At 37.6% G+C, this 26,171-nt stretch overlaps 1 protein-coding gene across 1 annotated transcript; it reads left to right on the forward strand.

The window, feature by feature from the left end:
- Positions 1-698: 698 nt before the first annotated feature.
- elovl6 (ELOVL fatty acid elongase 6) lies at positions 699-21,116 on the forward strand. The gene is made up of 4 exons (XM_066649230.1): positions 699-1,008; positions 14,717-14,848; positions 15,230-15,381; positions 19,620-21,116. Exons 1-4 carry the CDS (start codon positions 926-928, stop codon positions 20,051-20,053), a joined length of 801 nt encoding a protein of 266 aa, XP_066505327.1. The 5' UTR covers positions 699-925; the 3' UTR covers positions 20,054-21,116.
- Positions 21,117-26,171: the final 5,055 nt, after the last annotated feature.

Raw genomic sequence — 26,171 nt, forward strand, 5'->3', positions numbered from 1 at the left:
TAAAATTAGCCATATAATGAGATTCTGTTTTTCTTCCCAGTTCATTAACTGCGTTTATTTACATTAGGTCATCCATCACTCTGGGTCCAACTCCTACCTGGATCACTGGGCATAGGGTGGGAACACCCCAGACATGGTGCCAATCCATCTCCAGGGCAAGTGGAATATTTTACACAGGAAATCCACTTAATAATGTGTTTTATTTTATATGTCACATTTGGTAATTGATCATTATTTGTTTAATTAATTCTTCTGACATTTATTTGCATGATCCCTCTCATCAGATGGCAAATGTTGCAGGCTTTTCATGGACGTTTCCAAAGCTACATTGCACATTTGGGTCAGCTGCCCATCTAACTTAATATGCCTCCAGTAGCACCATCATTTATACCATTAAACTGGACAACGCACGCATGCAAATTGACTTATACTATTACTGCCATGATATAAGTGCCGATGGCTTTTATTTTCAGCGTGCATCCTGATGCACCAGCAGAGACAAAGGCCTGACAGGCTCGCGCTGTTGATACACCATCACAATCTCGCACAGACTTGCACGAGCTTGGGCTCATCGCTAAATATGTCCACGCTCCCGCTGCTCGTGCACTGAACGTCTATTAAATAAAGATAGAAAAAAAATCAGGCTCGTGAAAGTGTGCCAAAGGTCGGCCCAGCCTCCGAGGGAGGAGGAGGGAAAAGAGGCGGCGTTAGGACCCGGCGTCTTCGCCTCAAAGCGCGGAGGGCGGACGGGCTGACATTCGGGAAGAGCGAGATGCGAGAGCCGGGTTTCAGCTGAAACAGAGACTCATACTGACACAAATACAAACAAAAAGATACTGATATACACGCGCCCACTATCATCCGATAAACCGTCCACGGTTTAATTTCCGTCGAGGAGCAAGCCCAAGGCCATTGTTGTGGAATCATGTCTGTACTGGCTCTGCAGGAGTATGAATTCGAGAGACAGTTCAATGAGGACGAAGCCATCCGATGGATGCAGGAGAACTGGTAAGGTCAATGCAGCTCTGTGCCGTTGTCAGTGAATGGGTTATACATGGGTTAGATTGTAGAGAGAATCCTCTCTCATATGGAGGGTCCATTATAAAACAAACCTAGTCTAGAGGAAATAGTAAGTGTAAGCCAGACTAGTCTAGAGTGTGTGTCCTTTCTCCATCCCATGGTTTTTCATTTTGAATGTGCTTTCCCAGATTTCCAGTACCCTTGAGACCCAGAGAGGGGCATCAGTAATGGGTGTGTTGCCCATATCCCCACACTGCCCATTACTGCAGCCACTTTCCCTTTGCCATTGCCTTGACTTGCACTTGCATGGATGCTAAGCCTCTGTGTGCTCTGTCTATTTGCAGCATTCCCTTCTCTCCTCTAATCACATTCCACCCACTGAAGGTGATGCTCTGCTTATATCCATGTGCTCACTGCCAATGTGGGATATATGTGTGTGTGTGTGTGTGTGTGAAAGCAGTAGTCAGTCATAGTGCATGCTCTCAAAGCTCTGCTGATAAATGAGATCCAAAAGATAATGTGGCTTTTGCTTCTTAAAGTGGGTGTTGGCTTTATTGACAAACTGTCTTAAAGAACACCTTAAATATTAAATAATCAAATAATTAAATGAGGTTTTAATTGCTCCCTAACAGAGTCATGTTGCTGTATCAGGAACACACGAACAAACTGTCAGGAACAAACTTAAACCTACAATGGTTTCTAGTATTGTTTTAGCAGGAGCACAAGAGGACTATAGCACATCTTAAACAAGGGATCAGTGTTAAAGCTGGTGTAATCATGATGTAGCAATTGTTCACGTAGCTCAAGCTGCAAGAAGAATAATCCAGACTCTCATTATCAAAAATAATAAAGCTGTCAGGCTCCAGTGAAATGAGGAATTTTGTCTGATGACAACACACTTAGCTTCTCAGATGACTGTGACAGATAAGATAATCACAGATCAAGCAATATGATCAACACAGCTTCAAAACAAGATCTACAATCATTTGTATTTGGAGGCTTGCTTCCTAAAGGGTGTGTCATCCAGCGGTACACACATGCATTTCTTTCTTTCTTTCGCCCTCTCTCAAACTCACACACTCGCATACATTTATTTTCATGTTTCATGGAGTCACTACCTAGGTTTTGATTCATTTTGTGGATACTTAGCCTTAACTTCATCCATACTACTAGCTTAACCCTAACACATACCTTACACTAACATAAGCCCAAGCATAATTCTTAGCACTTAATTCGAATTAAAACACGTCTTCACCTTAAAAAATTATGATTCATGGTCCTCAGAAGGAAGAGAAATCCCTACAATGTGAGTGTGTAAACAGGCACTGGTCCCCACAACGCGACATATACCTATTGAAGGCAAACATACACACGCCCGGTGCAGGTTTAGAAAGAGGTGTGTTTAGTGTGTGAGAGAGAGAGAGTGTGTGTGATTCTGCCCACATTTCACGCTGTTGTAATTTCTGGCCGCGTGTTGAGGAGCCGGAGCGATTCATGCCGTGAAGTCGTTGGCTTTTGACCAATCAGAGACGTCTTCTGATGTCTGCTGACACACCACTGACCAATCAGAGTTCACCTCGGCTGGAGTAGCTTGTGGCTGAAACCACTCAGAGCTAGCCACATTCAGGACCCCACAGCTGTAGCTTTAGGTCATTAACGACCAGTCAAAACGCGCTCTCACAGCCACGTGGAATTCAAAAAGCTGTTTGATAAAGCTAGAGTATTTAACAAGCTAGTGCTAAATAAGAGTAAAGGGGTTATATTTTTATTCAGGCTTATGCCCAGTTTTTAGTGGCCAGAATGTTATGTTATATATATATATATATATATATATATATATATATATATATATATATATATATATATATATATATATATATATATATATATGAAATACTCATTGTTACCTCAGTACTAAATAATTAAATAATATTACATTGACTTCCATTAATTTTAAGATCATAAACTTAACTATAACTTCTAGATGAAACCTGACACTTACATTAGCCTCAGTTCTAACCTACATTAACCTTAACCACAACTACTACTAGCCTAAATTGAACCTTTACTGTACTTTAATGTTAACACCTCTTCACTAAATGTACTGTAGGGCATGATATTGGTCAGTGTAAGACCCTAAATCATGATTTCTGGACGACCAATACTGGCCACACTGCACACAAATTCAAATATAGCATGCATTATTCTGTTTTATTCCACTAGATTGGGTGAAAACTGGTTACAGTGAGTCATTTACATTTCACATAACACTCCCCACTAAATACACACCTAATTATTTTGTGTTTGAAGTGGAAAACCCAAGTTGTTTAATTTTAATGTACTGCCCATGGTCACAATATAATCAGGAAATTTGTTGTTTATCAAGATAAACATTGATCAGGAAAAAAAAACAAAAAACGTACAAATTAAAAATATAACTATGTTGTATTCCACAGTGGATGGGCCAACACCTATTCACTGATGCAAAGAATGTATTTGAGTGCTCAAATCTGTTCTGGTAACATTGCTAACATGCTTTACACATTATTACATAAGTGATCTATGATTTTTACATAGCTGTGCTATATAACTTCAATGTGACAGACACACCGTGTTCACATAGCAGAATCAAAACCAAAATAAGTTTGGATGGCGTGCTTTTAGCATGGGATATAAAATAATGTATAATAACTTTTTAGCTTTATTAATTTGTGTTTATTACTTTTAAAACTAAATAAATACAATGGGAATCTCTGATTCTGTGATATTTTGCTTATCACTAGGACACACTTACGCAGGTATTTGCAGAGTTTGCAAGTTGACCTCTTTGGAAATTCAGAAGATGCAGGTCTGATTCAGCAAAAATAGTCAGACACTACAGTCTGTCTTTTAAAACTGAGGTTCCAACATCACCATGATTGTGTAATATTTGGAATGGACAAACATTAAAGGTGTGATTACCCCACAACTATGCAAATGGATAAACATAATTCCCTTACAACACAACCATCAGACAGGCACTGAAAACATGCTTATTGCACTGAAAACTTTTTAACCCTTTTAATTCCACTTACATTATTGCATATTACTAATAAAACACAATAAATATCTGGCTGTCTCTTGCTGTGCTGAAATCCTAGTTATTTATTAACCCGTTATCTTTGCACCAAAATTAAAAAAGTGTATTAATGAAATATACAATGAGCTCTTTATGCTTCACTGAAGTTGTTTTTAATACACATTTTCAGAATGGCTATCTATAATTTAGCATGATGGCTTATATATTTAAGTTTTTTGCCATATAAGAGGTTATACTCTAAGTAAAGCAACTTAGCTGAGCAACTGCAACTGTTTCCTTTTCAATATATAGCTTATAGGTGAAGTTCATAAACAATACGTTCAATAAAGTGGCAAAACAAACTTATGCACAAACCATTAACGATAATTTATTTTAGAGAAATGGTTCAGTTTAGCTCTTATTTGCTTATATGCACAAGGACATATACATATTTAAAAAAAATAGTCAAATGACAAAAGATTGATGACCAAGAACGCATGTCGTTATCTGACTCCAAAGAGACAACTCTAGAACCATGTTGTACCTTAGGATGGTATAAAGACTGTAAAATTTTGCTTCTGTGGATGAGGCAGCATGCTGTACCTTTGCTATGTACATTTTATTTTATTTACCTTATTCAAACAGCACTCATTGTAGTAAACCAATGTTCTGTACAGTTTGGGTTTATTTATTTATTTTTAACAGAATATATGATATATAAATATGTGATATTTAAATATTTAAGTGATTTAGCTTGCTTCCGAGCTGACATTACTTAGACTAGTATCTCCCAAGTGAGAACACATTTTGAGCTCTAATAAACAAACGTTACTCACTGTTGCTATCTAAATGTGTCATAGCAAAGAATCAAACGACTTTTGTGCATTTTTGTTGTTGTAAACATTTGTTTTTTGCTTTTTAATTTAAAATGTGTGTTCTCCCTGTGTTTGTGTGGGTTTCCTCTGGGTGCTCCAGTTTCCTCCCACGGTCCAAAAACACACGTTGGTAGGTGGATTGGCGACTAAAGTGTGCATAGGTGTGAGTGAATTTGTTGAGGGGACTGCTGCCCCCTCCAGTGTGTGTTCCTTCCTTGCATCCAGTGATTCCGGATAGGCTCAGGACCCACCACGATCCTGAACTGGATAAGCGGTTACAGACAATGAATGAATGAATTTAAAATATTTATCTCACAGTCCTACAAATGAAAATGCACAAATACAAATTCTACGTGTCTCATGAAAGCTTAAAACTGTGGAATGTTCTTTCAATGATTGTGATTGGAAGGACTGTCGCCCCCTCCAGGGTGTGTTCCCGCCTTGCGCCCAGTCATTCCATCTGGACCCACCGCAACCCTGAACTGGATAAGGGTTACAAATAATGAATGAATGAATGATTGTGATTGGTTCAAACTATTGCAATCAGTCATAGTCATTGTGAATAGGTGATTAATTGAGACAGGCCTACCTGAGGAATTTTTTTTTAATGGCTAAGCACCAGCTATATGAACGTGTCAAACAAATAAATCCAGTGGAATTTGAGTTCCTAACTTGTGTTATTTCTTACTAATTCAAGGAATAAGGTTTAAAAGACCGTTGACCCCCCCCCCCCCAAACAGTGTTCGGAAACTCTAATAGGCGTCTTGCCTGTGACGTAAATGGTGGACAACAACTCTAGGAGTTGCACTTAATTTAATGCAAAATTATGAAAAGGTCTGTTGTTTTTGGCTGAAATAATTCAATGTACAGTGGGACATCTGTGCACAAATGGCCCAAAGATCCCAAAATATCCAGAAAATGGACTAAATCTGTCCACTTTAAACAGGCACTTTGGAAAGGACCATCCGCTAACTCCGTTATCTGTAGCTCATTTCACTGGCGCTTTTCCAACAATATGGACATGTAAGGAAACCAACAAAAGGTGTTCAAGAGCCTCTGTAACATGGAGGTAAACAGGGTAAGGACACTCACTTCGCCTGTTTTAGTTGGTGTTAGTTAACGTTAGCTTGACTTGCTAAACTCGATGGCTCAGATTATACTCGGCTATGTAGCTGCATTACGGAGGTTTACAGAGTCTGATAAATTCGAGTTCGACCTCGATCACATTTACAAGAATAACGGTACCTCTACATTTGAGTTTAGCTTATTGCTAGGCTATTGTCATGAATAATGTTGGTTATTTAGCTAGCTAGATACTGTCATAACAGTCAGTCATAACGGTGTTTTACTGCGGCGTTGTTCCGCTGTTGTCCACCAGTGACGTCACGGTTGCATTCAAGAATTTCCGTAGCGAGCTCGGGTTTTTCCGTCAATTTAATAAAATTGTCAGTTTTAAAGCAAATTAAGCTGCTATTTTTATTTTAATTCATATTTATATATGTCATATGTCACTAAAATAACGTGAAATATTCATGGAGGTCCATTTAAGTGGTGCTTAGCCTTTAAAAACTTAGAAACTTGGTTTCACAATAATTTGTAAGTTGTTTTACTCGTCTGTTCCACAGGCCATCAGTTTGACGTGCAAAGTGGAACATGGCAGGATATTCAGCTACTCACAATCGATCTGTATAAGTTATCAGATAACAGTGGAGTCAATTATGCCTGAAAAAAAAGAGAAAGGTTCATACATATTTTATAGAAAGTAAACAAAAAACCCTGTTCCTTGATGTTAAGATGATGATGTGACACGAATCAGTCTTCACCAGACACTGAATGCTGTGTATTTGTCATATTCCAGAATTACGTAGTTATAAATAGGGCACCAAATGAGCAACATGGCACATCATATCAATATTGCTTTTTACTACTGTTGCCATTCTTCCTCAGAGGTAAAATAGTGAAGAAGGGCATGAAATATGGATCTGTAAGTGGGCCTGAAGTATAGAGCCTTTGTTTTGAGATATAAGTATTTGTGGTTCAGGCATTTTTGATTGTTGCAAATGTAATAATCCCTATCTGTTTAACTTTACTATTCAGGCGTAAAGTAGTTGCTTTAGTCAGCAGTATATGATCAGGATTTTTTTAAACTTTAGTTAACTAAAGGTAACAGGTATTTGCTTGAGGGAGATGCTTACATGAATCCAGGCTGGGTAAGAGGGTGTGTGTGTAAGTGAGCATGAGCACATGTATTCTGATAAAAGACAAAAAGACCTACAAAGCATGTGTTCAATAAACAGGAAAAAAGAAGTAGAGGAACCTTGGCTGTCATGTAGCACTTTACAAAGGTTTGGGAGCATTTCATGTCCATTTGAAATAGCTTCTCTGGAAAATAGGCATTACATATTCTGCTTGAATACGGAAGGGGTAAGTCAAAGGGGAGTAAGTAAGAAACGTCTTAGAAAGGTTTGTTTAAACTGGAATTAGGATTTAAAAAGAGGAAGTAGGACTTGTAACTGCCCTGTAAGACTTGTCGGCTCACCACAACAACCAGCCTCAGAAGTGCACTTAAATCTTTCATCCCTGAGAGATGACAGATTCTTGATATAGCTCTCAGTGATCAGTTTCTGAGATAAGATAGTGAAACTGCTAATGGACATACCTCAACATCGCTGATTGTATATGGGAGTACCACGATAACGAGAAGCAGAAAACACACCAGCTAACTCTTTCACTTTAAATACTGGAAAGCTGTATTTATTTAAACGGAACTCGTTCAAAATTTAAAATAATGTTAAATAGTATAAATATTTTTACTGATGATAATGTTAATTAATGAACCTAAAAGAAAATAATTTTATATTAATGTATTTTTTCCAACTATGTGTTAATACACACAATTTAAGCCATTAAGAAGCTGACACAATTTCCTTCTGACTTAAGTATGTTTATACAATTACATCTGAAATACGATTACGTCATCTATTATGACATGGACTGTGATGAATGAATTATCTTCCATTTGTCAAGTCTGACCAACAAAGCTGTCTGTAGCACTGGCCGGTGTGTTGTGCCAAGCTGCAGGTTTGTAAAAGAGAATTAGTCTCAGATGGGTGGCTGGAGGTCATTCTCTAATCTGGGCGTATTTATATCCTGTCCTCGGCCAACAAGAGTAACCAAAAGTTTCTGTAACATGTCAAGAGCTGTGTCTTGTTGGGTGAATGAAACAGGTCGTCGGGACTGTCAGGAGTAAGTGTCCAGTAGGAGCTTTCTGAAACTAGCAGAGCTGCTTAGCTGTAGCAGTAGCCATAGACTGAATCACATACTGTCCAGCAGAGTTACATAACTGCTCACCTCCCCGTCTCTTAGTCACTTACGCTTATGGTGCAGGATGACCAGTGATTATACAATTACTGCAGTACTGATATGACAAATTACAGTGAAAAAGAATTCCTTAAACAAACATAGTGTTACTTTTACTGCGCTAGGAGGAACTTGACTCATCACATTTACAGATGAGTGTTTCTGTGGGTGTTGTAGTGAATCAAGTTGTGATGAAATCCACTTCTTCTTCTTTTTTTATTATTATTACTGTAAGCCTGATGTAGGAATGGACAGTATTTAATGTGTTAGTTCACATCCTCTGTCACATTCCTCATGTCCTTTAAAGTACATCATTCTTGTTTTCCCATATGTTTTTTCTTCCAAACATTTCTACACTACTCTAAAATACCATCTGTGTCTCCAGTGGGTGGAGAAAAATATTATTAACCAATGTTAAGCTTTTAATTCCTTCAGTTATAGCATGTTTCATAGAGAAATATTGCTTGTTTCCTATTTTCTAATTGGTTTTGACTGGTTATTTTTTATGTTTTGACTTAGAATCGCATTCAAAATGGCGGAATTGAATTGTATCAATGTAATATTTTGTCTCTTGATTGTGCACCTAACTCTAATACCATGCCAGCTTAGAAATAAGATAATTAACCTTTGGGTATTTTCTTTAAGCCTCCATACCTCAGCGCATTAGTGACCTGGTCTCAGCCAAAGACTCAGAGACAGAGAGTCTGATATCTTTAGCGTGTTAGCCTGGCCACAAGTTGCATTTTGGTCGGCCATCCTCACTTTTGGTTCACTCATTCTATAGGTCGTCACATTCTTTTGTATTTGTTTGTTTGTTTTTTTAATTACAGTATTTAAAATAAATTTCGGTGTATGTAAATGAAATGTTTGGGAATGGCTGTTAAAGGTCATCCTAGAAAAACAGGTTTGCGATTGGTTGTTTTGCATTTCAATTCATTTTTCTTGCCAATGCAGGCAGTTGTTAGACAACTTAAGGGGCAGTGCAAAAGTGATCTGGCCTTTTCTCTAAGGGCAATTAATCAGAAATGCCTAGCATTCACACGTAAACTTTGATGTGACCTTGCTGATGATTTTGTAAGGAAATGTAGTTGGAGTTGACAAATTCTGGTCCCGAAAGTAACACACTTTCACAAAATGATGTTTCATCTGCCCCAACACCTCCTGAGGTTGGTTTTAAGTGATTAGAGAAACCAGAGATTTCAAGGTGATGACTTTGAGAACATAACTGTAATAAAAGCCTGTATATTTACAAGAATATTAACTACCTTGTTTTTACTTGTCTTCAAACGCCCAAGTGACTCTTACAAATGGCATTTTGAGAGCTAGCTGTTAATGATTCATGAAGGGTGTGATATCAATGTTAACATCTCAAGCTTTCCTTACCACTATCACTTCAGTCTATGGATAAACCTAAGGAAATTTAGCTTAGTTCCTGAACATTAATCTTAGGATGTTACATTATGCAATATATAGGTATTTATGCATGTAAATGCAGCCTTCTCTGGTGCTGGTGATGTCTTCTAGGTACCAACGGATCAAGTTATGGAGCATTAATATGTTGTCTAAGTAATAAACCAGAAAAACAGTAATAAACAAAAAAAAAAAAAGTTTTTCAGTTCAGTTTAAGTTTTGAAACTTGATTCAGAGCTGAACTGAAATGATAAAATATTGTTGCTGCACAGAGAAAGACAAATGGATTTTTATCTATTTTTTAATTTTGGTTTTAATTACACAAACAGCTACATGTAAAAATAAATAAATAATAAATAATTGCAAAATAATTGTTTGCAAACAAGTTTCAAAACTGTGTTCGCCAGATCCTATTCCTTGCATCACATAAGCCAAAGACTACAACTGAGAAGAACAGTGATGTGGAAATGCAGGCACCTCGGGACATGGCCGTTTTACATCTTCTTTCATAAAACATCTCATCACGCAGATGGCTTCAGCCTTGTGTGTGAGCTCCATCTCTGAATAATAGCTCCAGCTTGCTCCCAGTGGTTAAAAAAATTATTTTAAGGTCAGTTTGCATGATGATCCATAACGTCCTGCCGTGTAACACAATATTGAGATTTGTAAAGCAATAGCTTTAGAGTTGGCAAAAAAAAAATGAACTGTATGTGTGTGTCCAGTCGTCCAGGTTGCAGAAAATCTGTGCTGATTCTTGCTCTTCTACGTTAAGCTCTCAGCCTTTCTGCACTTTTTTTTTTCCCTTCGTTGTGCTGTGTTCAGTAAAAACTGCTGGCTGTTCGGCTCTGCCGGAGCATATTCTGCTAACATCACTAATCTCAAACTGCAATTAGGCGGCAGGATTCGTTTATTTATTTATTTATTTATTGTACCGTTTGTTTGCGCTCTAAATTAGTTGAGATGTACTTGAGAGCGAAGCAGCTTCATCCAGACATTCTCCATGTCAGGTAGACAGCATCATTAATCTCTGTCTGCTACAGGTCTCGAACACAGCTGGGAAAAGCAATGAATAAACAAACTCCAGAAAATGTGGAAGGAAACTCGATGGGCTTGCTATTTACAGCAATACTTTTTTGCCTTATTTTCTTTGTTGTACTGTAGCAGGACTTTTTGTTTTATCCTCACCTGCAGTTTCCACATTGTATTCAGGGCACACCAATTTTTGGTTTCGTATTCACATTCAGTTAACAGTGAGAACTTTATTAAACACGGTATCTGGACACCCATTGTGGACACAGATGTTCAGCTGTACACACAGTTCCTATAATCGCAAAATGCACGGACCAATCAAATGTTTTGGAGTAGCTACACATGAGTCCAAGATCAATGATCACCTTGTCCAATGTCAAGCATGAGCTTGAGGGGTTTAAAACTTCGTCAGCTGTAATCTGTGGAGTATAGCTGTTCAATGACGTGATGCTCCATGTTCATAATCATGATCTTGAACTAATCAGTACCTGACCACACTAATGCTTTTGTGGCATTTTGCAAGTAACATCAAGTCCTAAAAATCAACAGCAACAAAACAGATAGATCAGTGAATTAGCTCTGATGTTCTTTGGAAACTAACTTTTGTAATACATAGCAAAAGAAACACAATGTAGTATTTTGCTGTTATCCTTCAGTCCTGTTATAACTGTGGTGAGCAGCATCCTGGTAAAACCAGATCTTGTTTTGGATTCCAAACCAACTGACATGAATCCTCTCTGACGCCTGCTAGAGCCCTGAAGGTGCTCAAAGGTCTTCGGTGACCCTCAGACAACCTCCACAGTAATGTGTGAAGTCCTCCCACAGGGGAACTCTCCTGGAAAAGGCTGGTGAACAGACCCCTTTATATACAGACACTATTATTATTTTTTTTTTATCTTTTTTTTATGTAGAGCCATACTGTAGTCTGCAAATTCTTGCTCATGTCCAGCTTCCCTTTATTAACAAAGAACAATGTGGTGATATGTCAAAGACAGCAGAGGCCATCTGTACAGAATAGCCTCACTGTTCCAAAGCAAAGTAAGGTCAGTGTTCTCAGAAACCAGTGGGCAGAGATGTATTGCAATGGCCAGCGTTCCTTCACACGCTTTGTCCCTGAAATACTGTGTCCATTAGGGCATCAAGGTCAAGGGTGTTTAAAAAAAAAAAAAAAACAGTAAAACTAATATATTCTAAATAGATTATTCCAGCTACATCAAGCACACACTTCCTTGTCCTTTTATAACCATGTTTAAATTGTAATTGTGATTCAGTAATATTGGATTAGTTGAGTTAAATACTTAAGTGGCAAGATGACTTGTTGTATATTGGCACATGCTGGTGACTTTTGATGCATTATGTTTTCATCACAGCATCCACAGGAACATACATGGAGTAATTGTTTTGGTGGTGGTTTCTCAATAATATTTAGTAGGGCTGGACAATAATTCAATATCAATATATATCACAATATAAACTCAATAACAATGATATGATTTTCAAAAATTTGTTTAATATTTCAATACATATTATTTACAGCATCTGTCACTGACTGATGTTCAATAAAGGGCTCTGCCGTCAGTTAATTGCATGTGATTTTAAAGTTATTTAAAACATATTAATATTGACAATGCCAAGAGGTATAGGTTTGTCAGTGAAGTCATGTTTCTATATTTTCCTGGCAATTTTTCTGTATATTTTCTATTGTTGATACCAGTATTGGAATCATATTGTATCGACAGAAACTAAGAAATATATTGTGATATAAATTTTGGCCATATCGCCCAGCCCTGGTATCTACTGTTCTCATGTACAGAATAGTTTAAGGAGGTGAATTTTGGAATTCTAGTGTATTCTTCATGTACTGTCAAAAATTTCAGTTCACCAAAATACAAATGAGGGCCTTGGTGTAGGTCTGAAATGAATAAAATTCAATTCATTGACTCTATTTTATGAGCCAGAGTCTCTCTTTGTTTTCGATGTTTCTGTAGCCTTGGAACAAATGGTGCCCAAGGGGTTCTGCTCCTTCACCTAACACAATGTGATTCCTGGAAAGAGTACAAAGTGGCAAGTCGTTAGATGAAGATGATATTTGGCAGGACATGGGGTGTCCCAGTTTTTTTTTTTTTTTTAAGTCTGTTTTTCCATAATTCCTCCTGGATGCAGGACACATGTCTACTCAAGTTTTGGCAGTGAACAAGAGAAGCTCCAATGCCAAAGATTTTACTGATGACTCACACCATTCTGCTAGAATCGTATTCTGATGGATACAATTTCCAAACTATCCTAATGTATGTTTCCCACAGTAAAATGAAAGTTAAAGTTAAACTGGAACTACATTATTTCTTAGTTGCACAATGACCATTTCATGCACAAGGTACAGCAAAAAAATTTTTTTTAATGCATCAGTTTTCTTTTTCTGAGTGTGCTGTTTTTAGAAGCTGTACGTAAACAGTCACTTGTGCCAAATGTGGCACTTCCTTCTCTTAAAATACATCTGCTAATCCGCTATAATGATCTGTTATGATGAACACAGAGCGTTAGTTCAGTCTTATGCACTAGATGAAAATTTCCATAAAGGATGAAACCCTGTTACTCTTCAAGTTGGTAATATATTGTATGTAGTAGTCTTGGACTCCCACAAAATCAATGATGTTTGGGTGGAGGTGAAAAGCACCTTAACAGTTTGAGACAAAACTTAAAATAAAAATGTAATTAGACTCTATACTTGAGCTTTGTTGTTTATAATTTCTATTCAGTACAAACCACAAACATACTTGATATTATCAGCATCGAGCAGCACCACTTGCTGTCTGTTATTTGTTTGTCTTTCATGCACACCCACATTCAGTAATGAAACTTTTCCGCTGCTCCCTGAGTTTGAGACTCTGCACTGTTGTGTGAAAAATGCTTGTCAGCAGAAAGAGTCAGCTCCATGTGTCTCAGGGCGGACAGGAGGGATGGGAAGTGAGTTTATTAATGGCATAAAAAAGCCTCTGACCCAAAAGCAAAAATCCCTCAAAGAGAGACACAACAAGGTGTCACCTTCATGATAAACTTTTTAGTGCTAACTCTAATAACTGTAGGTTAGTGGCCTGTTTCTCATACAGCATTGAAACCTGAGGTTTAGTACTGATAGCAGACTAGGCTTAAGCTGGGCCTAAACAACTGTTTTATGTGTCAAAATGGAGTCAGGTTTTTTACCAGTAAACAACAAGATCACATAAGCCCCTTTCACATATGAACTATGAAGAGATTAGAGAAAAACTCTGGAATATCAGGGCTGGCGATGTCCCGGACTCTCTGGATTTTCTGTGTCAGACATGTTTTTTCAGCGGAAAATGCTCTGCATGCATTAGACATGGGGCTGCATCTGTGCAGTCTTTACTATGTAAATATAAAGCCTGTGTAAAGTCCAGGATGAATGTTGCAGGCGTTGATGTTCACACATGCAGCTCCCTTGGGAAAACTCTGAAACATTGCTGGGTTACCGTGCATGTGTGAAAGGGGTGTATTGTTTATGATGAGACTTTTCATTCTCATGAAGCATCAACTGTCTATTTAAAACACCCCTTTGGAATAATCTCCTTCCTAATGAACAAGTGTGTTATTTAGTGAGTTGCAAACCAGATCAACTTTGGCATCAAACAGATCTTCAGTTTCTCATAGCATACTGTCAGTGTCCCAGTCTCCCAAAACAGCAACTTTAACAGGAGAGCGAAGAAACATTCTTAACTTTCAAGGGAAGTCACGGTAAAAATAATTTAATCCAAGTAATTTTGGAGCATTTTTCTTGGTCCATGATATTTTACCACTGCTGCTGTGTTCAAATTATGTAGAAAACTCCAAATACACAAAAAATGGAGACATGTGTTTTTAATTGTGCAGTGAATACAGATTATTTTATTAAATCCTCAAATATATTCTCCTTTGTTTGTGTTCTCTCTGTGTGTGTGTGTGTGTGCAGGAAGAAATCTTTTCTCTTCTCCGCACTCTATGCAGCATGTATACTCGGCGGACGCCATGTGATGAAGCAGCGGGAGAAGTTCGAACTAAGGAAGCCTTTAGTCCTGTGGTCATTAACTCTTGCCGTTTTTAGGTAAAAATCTGCCACCAATGAAAACATTAATTATTCCATTTATGAGATCTCAAATCAGCCACGACATGTCTGTTGTTTCAAAATGTAAATGGGTCCATTTGCTTTGTTCAGCAGCAATATTAGCTTGTTTGTGTATATTAGCCTGTAGGCTAGCAGCTGGGATTAGTTTATACTATTGGAGATCCCCAGTTGTAGTAGTATTACAATGCTTTCTGGTTGTTTAATGAACGGATCATTACCTCAGAAAATATTCTCAAACTGATGATGCTGAAGGATAAGATTCTGCACTATGCTGCGTCAAACTCTTGATTAGAGGAAAACCACAAAATTTCTGCATTCCTTTTTCATGACTTAATTACTTTTTCTGCTGTTCTGCATTAGTATATTTGGTGCCATCCGAACTGGGAGTTATATGACGAACATCCTGATGACCAAAGGCCTGAAGCAGTCTGTGTGTGATCAAAGTTTCTACAACGGACCGGTCAGCAAGTTCTGGGCGTACGCATTCGTGCTGAGTAAAGCACCCGAGCTTGGTGAGGCACTTTAAATTCCACAGTATTCCTTTAACCCTTCAATGCCAAGGCAACGTGTGCTCTGCTTCACTTTGAAATACATTGAATAGCTGAGTATTTTCAAAAAAACGTAGGTGTGTCAGCAAATTAATAAGCTAAATTGTCAGTATTGTCGTGCATCGAAATCGTAAATGTGTGTTTCACTACACGGATTGGGTTGAACGAACAAATTCTTGTGTGTGCAAGCACAGTGGTAAATAGCTATATTGATTCTAATTCTGATTAAAAGTACAGTGAATCTAGATACAAGATAGGGGTTCCTAATCCAGTGATCGTTCAATGTGTGAAAGTTTATACATTGTGTTATTATAAGCTTCATTTTGCAGGGTCATTACACCTGGCACTTTCTCCATACACTGAACAATCAATGGAATCTTGTGGCTATGTAGTTTGTCCTGCTTTACAACAAGCTGTAGAACATGTCTTTATAGCAACAGGCTCAGGTCATCAGCATAAAACAAATGACAATGCATAGTTCCAAACATCCTGTTAAACAATTGCTGTGTTTTTTTTTTTTACTGCATATTTTAAATGTAGATTTCTGAAGTTAGTTATATCTGGCTTTTCAAACAATATCTAAAACAAATAAATGTTGGTCATCACAAACCATACTTACATCACAACAGAAACGTTTGTACTCTTTGCCTTTTTCTCGAAAGAAATGTAGGTATGCCTGCTATAAGGTCTTGTTTGGAATAATGCCAAATGCCAGCCATATTTCCCACTTCATGTGATGTCAGCTCTCAAATGTTCCATGTGTTGAAACCCAGAGATGGTAGAGGTAAAAAGGTAAAAAGTAAAATTCCACTTCCAGGATTTCATTCCACCTGCCTGGCCTCGTTAATCAGCTCAGACCAGTCTCGGTGATAGGGCAGTTGAAGTTGGAATTTTACTTTCTGGACCTGAATTTGCCAACACTGTTTAAACCTTTGGGTCAAATATGCTTCTACATGTGCTTTTACCAATAGTTTGAGAAAATATAAGAGTCAACTGTTTAAGCAATTCATATTGATAACAATATTTACAGACATCTGCTTTGGAAAAATAAGAGGACAGATGATTATATTTGACCAATTTTTCCAAACAGATTTTTGATAACATATCATTTTAACTACAAAATTTGCTCTGTTTCTCAGTGTTCTCCGTCACGTAAGTCCAGTCCCGATTTCAACAGCTTAGATATGTTTATGTGTTGGTACCTACATGTATGTTCAGATAATTCAAATAAAGCCCCAAAAGTCATATAAAATTACATCTCTTACCTTAATTTTTGAATATTATATTTACTATGATTAATTATAACTTAACATTTGTTTATGTTTTTTTTTTTCTACTTGTAAACCAAGTATTACTCAATATGTGAGTTATGTAATATGTAATACTCAAGAAGTCAAAGCAAACTTTCTACAAGCACTGGCAATAAGTCTTGTGGTTTTGCATGTGTGATTGTGTGTGTGCGTGGGTGCAGTGGTCTAGTGATTGAAGCTGTATTTTCTGCCTCTCTGGGCCCTTTGTGTGAGCCCATCCCCAGAGAAAGGGGAATACACTCAGACAAATGCTGGATGCCTCCTAGGGCCCAAGTTCTGTGTGATGAACCATGACGCACATATTCTGAGCCTGTCAGTGAGGCAGAAGAAGACAAATTTTCACACACACACATATATATATATATATATATATATATATATATATATATATATATATATATATATATATATATATATATACACACACACACAAACAGAGATCGTTTTTTTAATACAATGGGCATAGAGTCATATTCATAGATTTTTGTTAATATTTTGCATAAATGTCAACATTTATTTTAGCCATTATTGCTCATATTTACCAGGGGTCCCAATACTTGTGGAGGACACAGTATGTTCCATATTCCATATGGTTTTACTATATGCCATAAAAAGTCATCCTCTCCCTGGTTTCCTTGGTAGGTGATCTCTAATATTAAGCAAAGGAAACACATGTAACACAAAACTTAGGTTAAACATTAACAAATAAAAAAAATACATTTACTTCAGGAAGAGTGTTACACAACATGTGACTCACTGATGTTATAAAGCAGTTGCCTCATGCATTACTCAAGCCACTAATCAACCAGATTTAATTGATCTGAAGAGATATAGAGCTGAACGTCAAAATGAGTCACACTGAAGTCTAACATAGTGATGTAGGCGCCATGTTTTTGGCCTGTACACTCTGTGTGTACCTCTGTGTGACAAATAATGTACCTTTACCATAGTTTTTTTCCTCAGTGTCAATGTAATTTTAAAGGTGCAACAGTGGTTAAGAGTCATGTTGTGTTTCCTAAAGGTGCAATACATTTAACAATCTCTCATTACAGAACTGTGTAAAATAAAAGAACATAATGCAAGATCTGGAGATTAATGGACCATATCAAATCAACACTATATTAATATCTGCAATTACAGTAGAATACGGTACAATTGGGTTCTCTAACTAAAGGTACAGAAACATACCCTTGATGGTATCACCGCAGTGTAGGTTTGTCCTATTTTTCTCAGAATGTACTACAGTCCTGACAACGTACACGCTTGCTGCCAAATAACATATGACAGATGTGTGCCTTCCAGAGTAAATTAAGAGTATTATCCATGCAGGCAGGTCAGAGTGTATTTTTCACAGAGTTACGAAAAGAAAGCAAAACAATAAAGGTGACCCATGAATATTCAACCAATAGATTTGCTGGAGTTAAAGTGTGTGTTCAGCAGGAAGCTAAAGTGTGAAGGGTACAGTGTGTTCTGCCAAGCAAAAGCAGTGATGCATTCTCCGATTTTTAATTGTGAAGCTAAGTGAGGTTAAAATGGCTGGTTTAAACGTCATGGGTCAGCCTCAGTCCGAAAGAGTGCTGACCTTTAATGTCAGCCTGTGGTCAGTTAGGCCTTGTTTATTGCCAGTTTTGATTTTATATGAATTAATTCTCATGGCTCATCGAACCAAATGGAGAAATATGGAGAATGCGGTTTTATCTGCAGTTACATTTTCAGTCACATCACATTTGAGTTGAGAGTTTATGATTGGAGTTAAAGGAAATGTGATATGCCACATTCAGTATGTATTGCATACGTATGTTATACAACTACATATCCAGCATTAACAGTCTGTATTGTTCTGGGGCTTAATACTAGGTGCTGTTAATGTTTGATTGCGTTCAGTCACAGCAGCATTAATGCAGTTCCACTCAAGCTGGTAGCTTTATATCACTCTAGCCCACACTTAGAATGAGACACATACAGCAATTACACACATAAAACTACAGCCTCAGTAAAACCTCAATTCCTGAAGTAGATTCATTTTGTTCGTTGTTTTGAAGACCATTTACTCTAAAATATGCAAATCTAGTTACTAAAATCCTGTCTAACTAAGATCCTGCTGTAAATCAGTTCATCACTTTAACCCAAGCCTTCAGGGTAGTGGATGTGAGTGTGTCCACATTAATGGAGTTGGAGTATCCTCTGTTTGAGATATTTCATTTTCGCTCTATTGCCAATCCCCATTTATAGCAGCATAGTAGAGTATATCAGAAATAAACACACATTTATGCTAATCTCACGTTAGCCCTCCTGTGTGAAACATTATGAGAAACAGTTTTAACTCGATCAGTGTCATTTTCATTGTTTGTTTTGCTCAAACAGTAAGATTTCTCAATGCAACATGGGTAGAAAGATTTAAGAACGGACTCTGTAACTTATCTACTATAAAATTTGTGTTGGCCCACTTCAACCGTTTCTACATTACACAAACACAAGTGTTGCTAGTCTACTATTTACTTACTGATAAACTTTAACAGAGAAATGTTTCCCAGTGTCTGTGACACATTAGGATTAAAATGACTATGGCGTCACAAATCTGGGTGCGCTGCTGATCAGGAAAAAGATTTTGTGATGTCAGATTAGTGTGTGTGCGCGTGTCTGTGTGAAGTTGCTAGGTGTATTTCATGCATAAGTGTATTTGTACAACGTCACATTAATCATCAGAAAGCTAGAGTTATTACTGTCGCTTTGACATTTTGCATAATTACATAAGTAATTAGTTACACAATAACATTTGCATTACTTTTTCAATGATCTAACAGTTTCTTTCTCTCTCTCTCTCAAATCTCTTTCACGTATCACTATATCCTTCCATCTTATTTTCTCTCTCTTTATTTGTACTTCTCCCAGGTGACACTCTCTTCATCGTTCTCCGTAAGCAGAAGTTGATCTTCCTGCACTGGTATCATCACATCACTGTGTTGCTGTACTCCTGGTACTCCTATAAGGACATGGTGGCCGGTGGCGGGTGGTTTATGACCATGAATTACCTGGTGCACGCGGTCATGTACTCCTACTATGCTCTGAAGGCCGCAGGCTTCCGACTCTCCCGCAATTTCGCCATGTTCATCACCCTCACACAGATCACACAGATGGTAATGGGCTGCGTTGTCAACTACCTAGTTTACTCCTGGATGCAGCAGGGCCAGGAATGTCCATCCCATGTCCAGAACATCGTGTGGTCGTCCCTCATGTACCTCAGCTATTTTGTGCTCTTCTGCCAGTTCTTCTTTGAGGCCTATATCACCAAGACCAAAGCCAATGAAAGCAAGAAGAGCCAGTAAAATGCACCAAAAGATAGTGTATGTGTGTGAGAGGGAGACAGTGGGTAAGAAAGTGGACCAATGTAAGGATATTTTGAAAATGTCTGAGTCTTAACTTAGGAAGGTTTACAAAGACAGGAGGGGGGAGATCAAGAACCTGAGGTTTTGCGGTCAAAGCTTTGTGCATACTGTACTACTAACGAACCTCCCCTCCATTGGGGGGCTCTACTGAGCAGCACTGATGAATTATTATTGATAACAGAAAAAAATGTGTCTTTACGTGATGTTTATGTGCCCAATGCTATACTCTATATTTAAAAAAGATAATGTATAAATACAAAAAGGGAGATAAATTTATTAAATATACTAGCCTAGGTTACGGGAGTGTGAACGTACTAGAAACAAAGGGAATGAATGATGGAAAGATACCGATGATGAAACTCTTTGTTTTTGTGGTCACGTCTACAATGTATGTCTTATGAAGTCAACTTAAATGTAGTTGTTACTGTTTTGTTTTAATTTTTTTTATTGATTAGGCGCTGGCAAGAGAGGTAGTTTTGTATGAAAGCCATGTCAACGGACCGCCTGTGAAACATTGATATTAAAAAATATTTAAAAATGTAAAAATAAACAATCCAAAAATAAGCCACTGGATGTTTCATGTTCAACGTTGCAGCACCAATTCTCCCGGAGTTTTCCATTGGATTTGAACATTTAGTATGCAAATAAAATAATAATAAAGTAGCATGTAACTAGAGAGACCTGAAAATGCAACACTATTGAACACACACTAAAAAAGATGGCAGAGTATTACAACGCTGAGAGGGAACTTGGGGCTCGGCTGATCATCCTGCCATCACAGCTCTGACTAGATTCATGCAGCTTCTGTGAGCCAGTGAGTCACTGGCCATGTTGTCATCTGAGGGCCATGGCCTAGTTCCTTAGGCTACAGTTTGGTGTCCGTCATCATCGATTCCAAAGATCAACACTGAAGGGGGTTTCAGGCTGACCCTCGTGAAGGAACTTGGAGTTTGTGCGTATTTAAACATGCAACATGTCTACAAACACTGTAATAAAGCTGTCATTGAATGGTGTCCAATGTGTAGTTGTGTGTTTACATTCTAATTAAACTTAAGACTGCAACACCTAAATTTCTAATAGTACTCTTACAGCATTTGTTCTGAGCTAAATTACTTCTATTGTGTAGTTGGTGTCATGCCCATATAAGGAATTTTAAGCATTTTTCACTATGGGAAAGCTTAAGTCGTTTCGTAAATTGCTTTTATCAGGCTAGACAATAAGTAGAAAAGCAGGTTTACTTTGTCCTGTGTACATTTCCACCATGAAATGTCACAGGATCCTCAATATTTTGATGTTATCAAATAGACAAAATGTGATTTTTGCAACATGTTAGCTACAAAAACGCTAACACTCAAATTATGTTGCATGGATGTAATGTAAAAATTTAATTCCACTCTATATATTACAACAACATCAACTCCTTAAAATGTAAGGGCAATCACAAATTACCCTCACTCTCTCAAAGTTAAAAGTACAAACGTGAGCCTTTAGCATACATTGCTGATTTGCTAATCTTGTTGTTATTCAATTTTTTTTTCTTTGTGAGCTGTGAAGCTAACTCTTACACTGCTCTGGCTTCCTACTCTGTGCTATTGATGATGGTAAAATAAAATAAGGAATAGTAAAATGTATATATTTTCAGTGTGCTGAAAATAATAGTATACCATTCTCTTTCTTCAGTTATTTCTAGTCTGTTCAGTGCCACTGCAGTATATTGAACTAGAATTCCTCTTCTTTTGCCATTAAATATTTGGCTTAGAAGCAAAATCCTCATGACAACATCATTAAACTCTGTATTTAATTGGACCATAAAACAATGCCACTAGCTATGCAGCCTGGGGAGTTTTACTTCAACTGATGAAGCAATAACATCACTAAAGAGCTTTAGAAATTCAGTCAATACACGCTCCCACCCACACCAGAGTCCAGGAGTTTGCTTTATTTGTGTCTTAGTTTTGTGCTTAGGCATAATATTTGTCCAAAAATAATTGACAGTGTTTTTCTTTCCTCAGTACCCCTGACATGTTTGGTGTCTGACGTTTGTATATTAGTTTTACACATTATCCTAAGGAAACCATCTGCTAGAACCCCGCACTGCGCTGAGGAACAGTGGAAGAGGGATGGAGCTCTGTCCAAAAATGTACGGCTTGCGCCGAGAGGTGCTTGCTGCAGATCATCCAACATCACTAGCTAACTTTACCAAACTCTTGTAAGTGAATGCCATCAAAGTCTCACTGAAGTGCATTTATTGTAAAGCTTTTTCAGAGCAGAAGCTGCCATTGCAACAAAAGGAGGGGGGCACTTTTAGTCTAGCTTTTAGAGAATTAGAGAAACGCTATATCCATTTCCAGCTGAGTATATTTTCCATTTAATGCATTTATCTATTATTGAACAGCAGCCAGTGTTATAATTGCATTAGAAACTAATACTGACAGTGTAGTCTCTCTCTCTCTCTCTCTCTCTCTCTCTCTCTCTCTCTCTCTCTCTCTCTCTCTCTCTCTCTCTCTCTCTCTCTCTCTCTCCCCCCAAGTTAATGAAAGTACAACCGTGAGTTAAACAAAACAGATTTATTCTCCGTGAGTGAACACATCCTCTTGCACATCGAATCACAATGAATATTAATAATCCCCCTCAAATTCAATTCTGCCTGGCCCTGCTACACTGGGCTTAATGAGTGTGTGATGTGAGCTGTCTTTATGTTTGCACTGGTGGAAATGCAGTTTGTCAGACACATTAATTCAAGGCACTATTTCATCCACAGATTTGCATATTAGGCTTATGCTAGCCTGCTAACGCTCAACCACCCACCATCTCTCTCTCTCTCTCTCTCTCTCTCTCTCTCTCTCTCTCTCACACACACACACACACACACACACAAACACACACATCTGTGCCGTCTGTCTTTCTGATTTATTCTTTCAAACATGTGGCACACAAACATGGCATAATAAGACAGTGTACATAGTTAATCAGAAAATATTACAAGTATGTTTCTTTATATTAAAAGCATGCTAATGGCCAAATGTTGTACACTAGGATTAGGAATATAAAAATATGAAAAATATAAATATAAAAAAAAATCAAAGTGTGTCCCTCCCCCACCCCCACCCAAACCTGGAAGCTACAGTGCTAATCAATGCTTTTACTTCATCAGTTAGCATCATGCACATCACACGAATAAACCATCACCTGCCTGCCTCAATCCTAATTGCTAATCAAGTTGAACATAAAGTTGAACATATCATATCTCCAAAATGAGCTTAAAAACTTGTCATTTTGAAATTTGAACGATGAACCCGTATCATTCATATGGTCCATTTCATATGTATCCATTTGCTCAATGGTCATACATTAATTTTCATACTATTATTCTGAGTTGTCTGTAGGCGATATATTAACTCTAATGATCTCTTAGAAAATAAACAGTGTTTCTGTTAACCAAACTATGCAAATGAACTCATATTAACACATCAACCACAGTGACGTCCAATGCTGCATTTAGCTGCATTTAATTGTAGATTTTCCTTTAAAATCCACACATCTAATCAACTGTAAACATCGCTCCTTTTGTATTTATTTCCAATGCTCAGTTTGTTCTGAGGGTCACCTTCATCCTTTGGCTTGTTTCAGTCCGAAGTGAGGTCCAAAGTTTGTTTCAATCCATTGCTGCCCCCTGGTGAACAGGCAACAGCTCATGGTTTTACACATGAATAGAAACAGACTGCTATTTCTTTTTTCTCTCTTTCTTTCTCTCTTTATTTTTTTCTTTTTTTTAAAGAACAAAAAAGAAAAACCCACACAAGAATGAGAGCAAATGTGAACAGATTAGTTTAAGAGTTCTGGAACTTAAAGGCTTTTTCCAGCCTAGTCTATAATAATCCCCTATTCTCCCCCCCATGTCTGTGCTATACGGTTAATCTATAATGCTAGGTCTTTATCTGGAATTAGAACATGGATTTACTCATGTAGAACAGACAATAAGAATAAAGGCCATGTTCTGTCTTTAGGCGAGCACTGACCTTTCATTTAGGATGGACATCTGCACTGCATGCTTCATTTGTAGATAAACGGGACGTGAAACATAGGGAACATTCACAGACTGCAGTATGCTGTGTAATATATAACATTACAGACTCACTGTATTTGTAACATAATGAGTTACTGCAACATAATGTATGTTTTTAGTAGTAAATGGCTTTATTTTTAACCATATTTCAATTTTTTTATTATTTATTTATTTATTACAAAATTACACATTTTGTCCTTTTAGTTTTAGTTTGTTTGTTTTGTCACTTTGAATTTAAATTTGATTTGTCTGAAAAGTGCTATATAAATATAATGTTACAGTCATAGTCAAATGTATGACCACGCCTGGACAAGGGGAATTTACGTGTTGCACACAGAACACGTTACACGTTACAATGTACAAGTAGTGTTTATGGGTTAAGTCTGTTTTTTTTTTTTGTTTGTTTTTTTTTATTATTTATTTTATACTGAATATCCACAAACATAAAAGCATTAAAATGCACAGGAAAAATACAAGTTCCCTGAAAAGTATGTGTTAATGTTTTTACACAATAAAATTAACAAACTATTACATGAAAAGTTTAAAGTTTTTATTTATTTATTTATTTTTTTTTTTGCGAGGGGGGGGTTGATTTGTAAATTTTACTCATCACTCTTTTGTATTACATTGTATATTTTTAGCAATGGATCCAGTGCAAAATTAAAGTAGAAGCAACATACACATACAGTATATAACCTGGTGTGAGGTGGAACTGGATTCTTGTCAAACAGCCATTTTTCCTCAGGCAATAAATAAATAAATAAGCACTCAGAAAACAGTGCTCATCCCACTGTGCAGAGAGCCAGCTCTGTAAGCAACTCGTCGATAGCGCTGAGCCCTCAGAACCCAAATTCGTGCATTATCCTCGCTGCTAAGTGTAGGAAAAGCCAGTGGAGCCGCAGGGTCAGCAGCCACAGGCCACGCACTGACCTCCAGGATCAAATTCAAAGCCTTTGAGTGGACTGCTAATACCTGAATTAGCTGCTTCATCTGTGCGCCTTTTGGGCACAGCCACTGCACACCATCTGATCAGGAAAGAGGGGAAGGAAACAGCACTCTCTCTCCCTCTCTCTCGTGCACTCTCTCAGGTGGATTACTTCCTTCATCTTTTGATCGCTCGGCTTAAATTCCCCACAGCTGAGGGAGGAAGTGTAACCAAACTGTGTCAGAGCTCAAAACAGCAAACAGATCTTTGTTTGTGGATATACAGTATCATTGAATTTACACATATAAACAATAATACGCACAAACAGATATCTAGATAGCACTCGGAGAAGTATATTGACACAGACATGGCCTTTGCCTTCAGTTTGTTGCACATGACCTTAGAGAAAGTGACAGGTTGGAGTGGGGTGGGGGGGTGGAGGGTTAAAAACTAAAAGCTCTAGAGGTTAAATAAACTCTCCTCACTCCGTTAGGCCCCGAAGTGGGGTTTTATCCGAGAAATTGACACAGGGTTTGATTTGGGCTTTATTATCAGCCCCATCCCCCACCCCGCCCCAGTCAGCACTGCAACCCCAACTACACTGCTGTAATAGAGGGCAATATAGAGATAAGTGGAGTCTCTGAGAAAATCAATAGACATATGGACCAGTGATGGCACCTGTGTGTGTGTGTGGTGCACACATGTGAAGAATATAGGTGAGCCAGTGATGTGCCTTTGTCCCTCTCTCTGAAAAACTGCTTTTTCAATATGAATAAGGGCAACAATTCAAAACTCATTATTTCATTAAAAAGTGTCATTTTTTCACTTTTGTCTCCCCTGAAGGCCACTTAGAACATCTGTATTGTTACATGAACCAAACCCCATTTATTTTTTATGGGATTGCAATTCAGGATACCAACCCCTGGTAAATACACCACCATTACACCCTTTTTTTACTTCATAGAAAATAAACAAAGCACAGTTATGACACAAAATTATTTGTTTAATAGTTTTTTTTTAAACAAACCTCTTTAATTTAATAAAAACAGAAAAACAGAAATACCCAC

The sequence above is a fragment of the Hoplias malabaricus genome, chromosome 17 (genome assembly GCF_029633855.1).
Source record: "Hoplias malabaricus isolate fHopMal1 chromosome 17, fHopMal1.hap1, whole genome shotgun sequence".
Taxonomy (NCBI): Eukaryota; Metazoa; Chordata; class Actinopteri; order Characiformes; family Erythrinidae; genus Hoplias; species Hoplias malabaricus.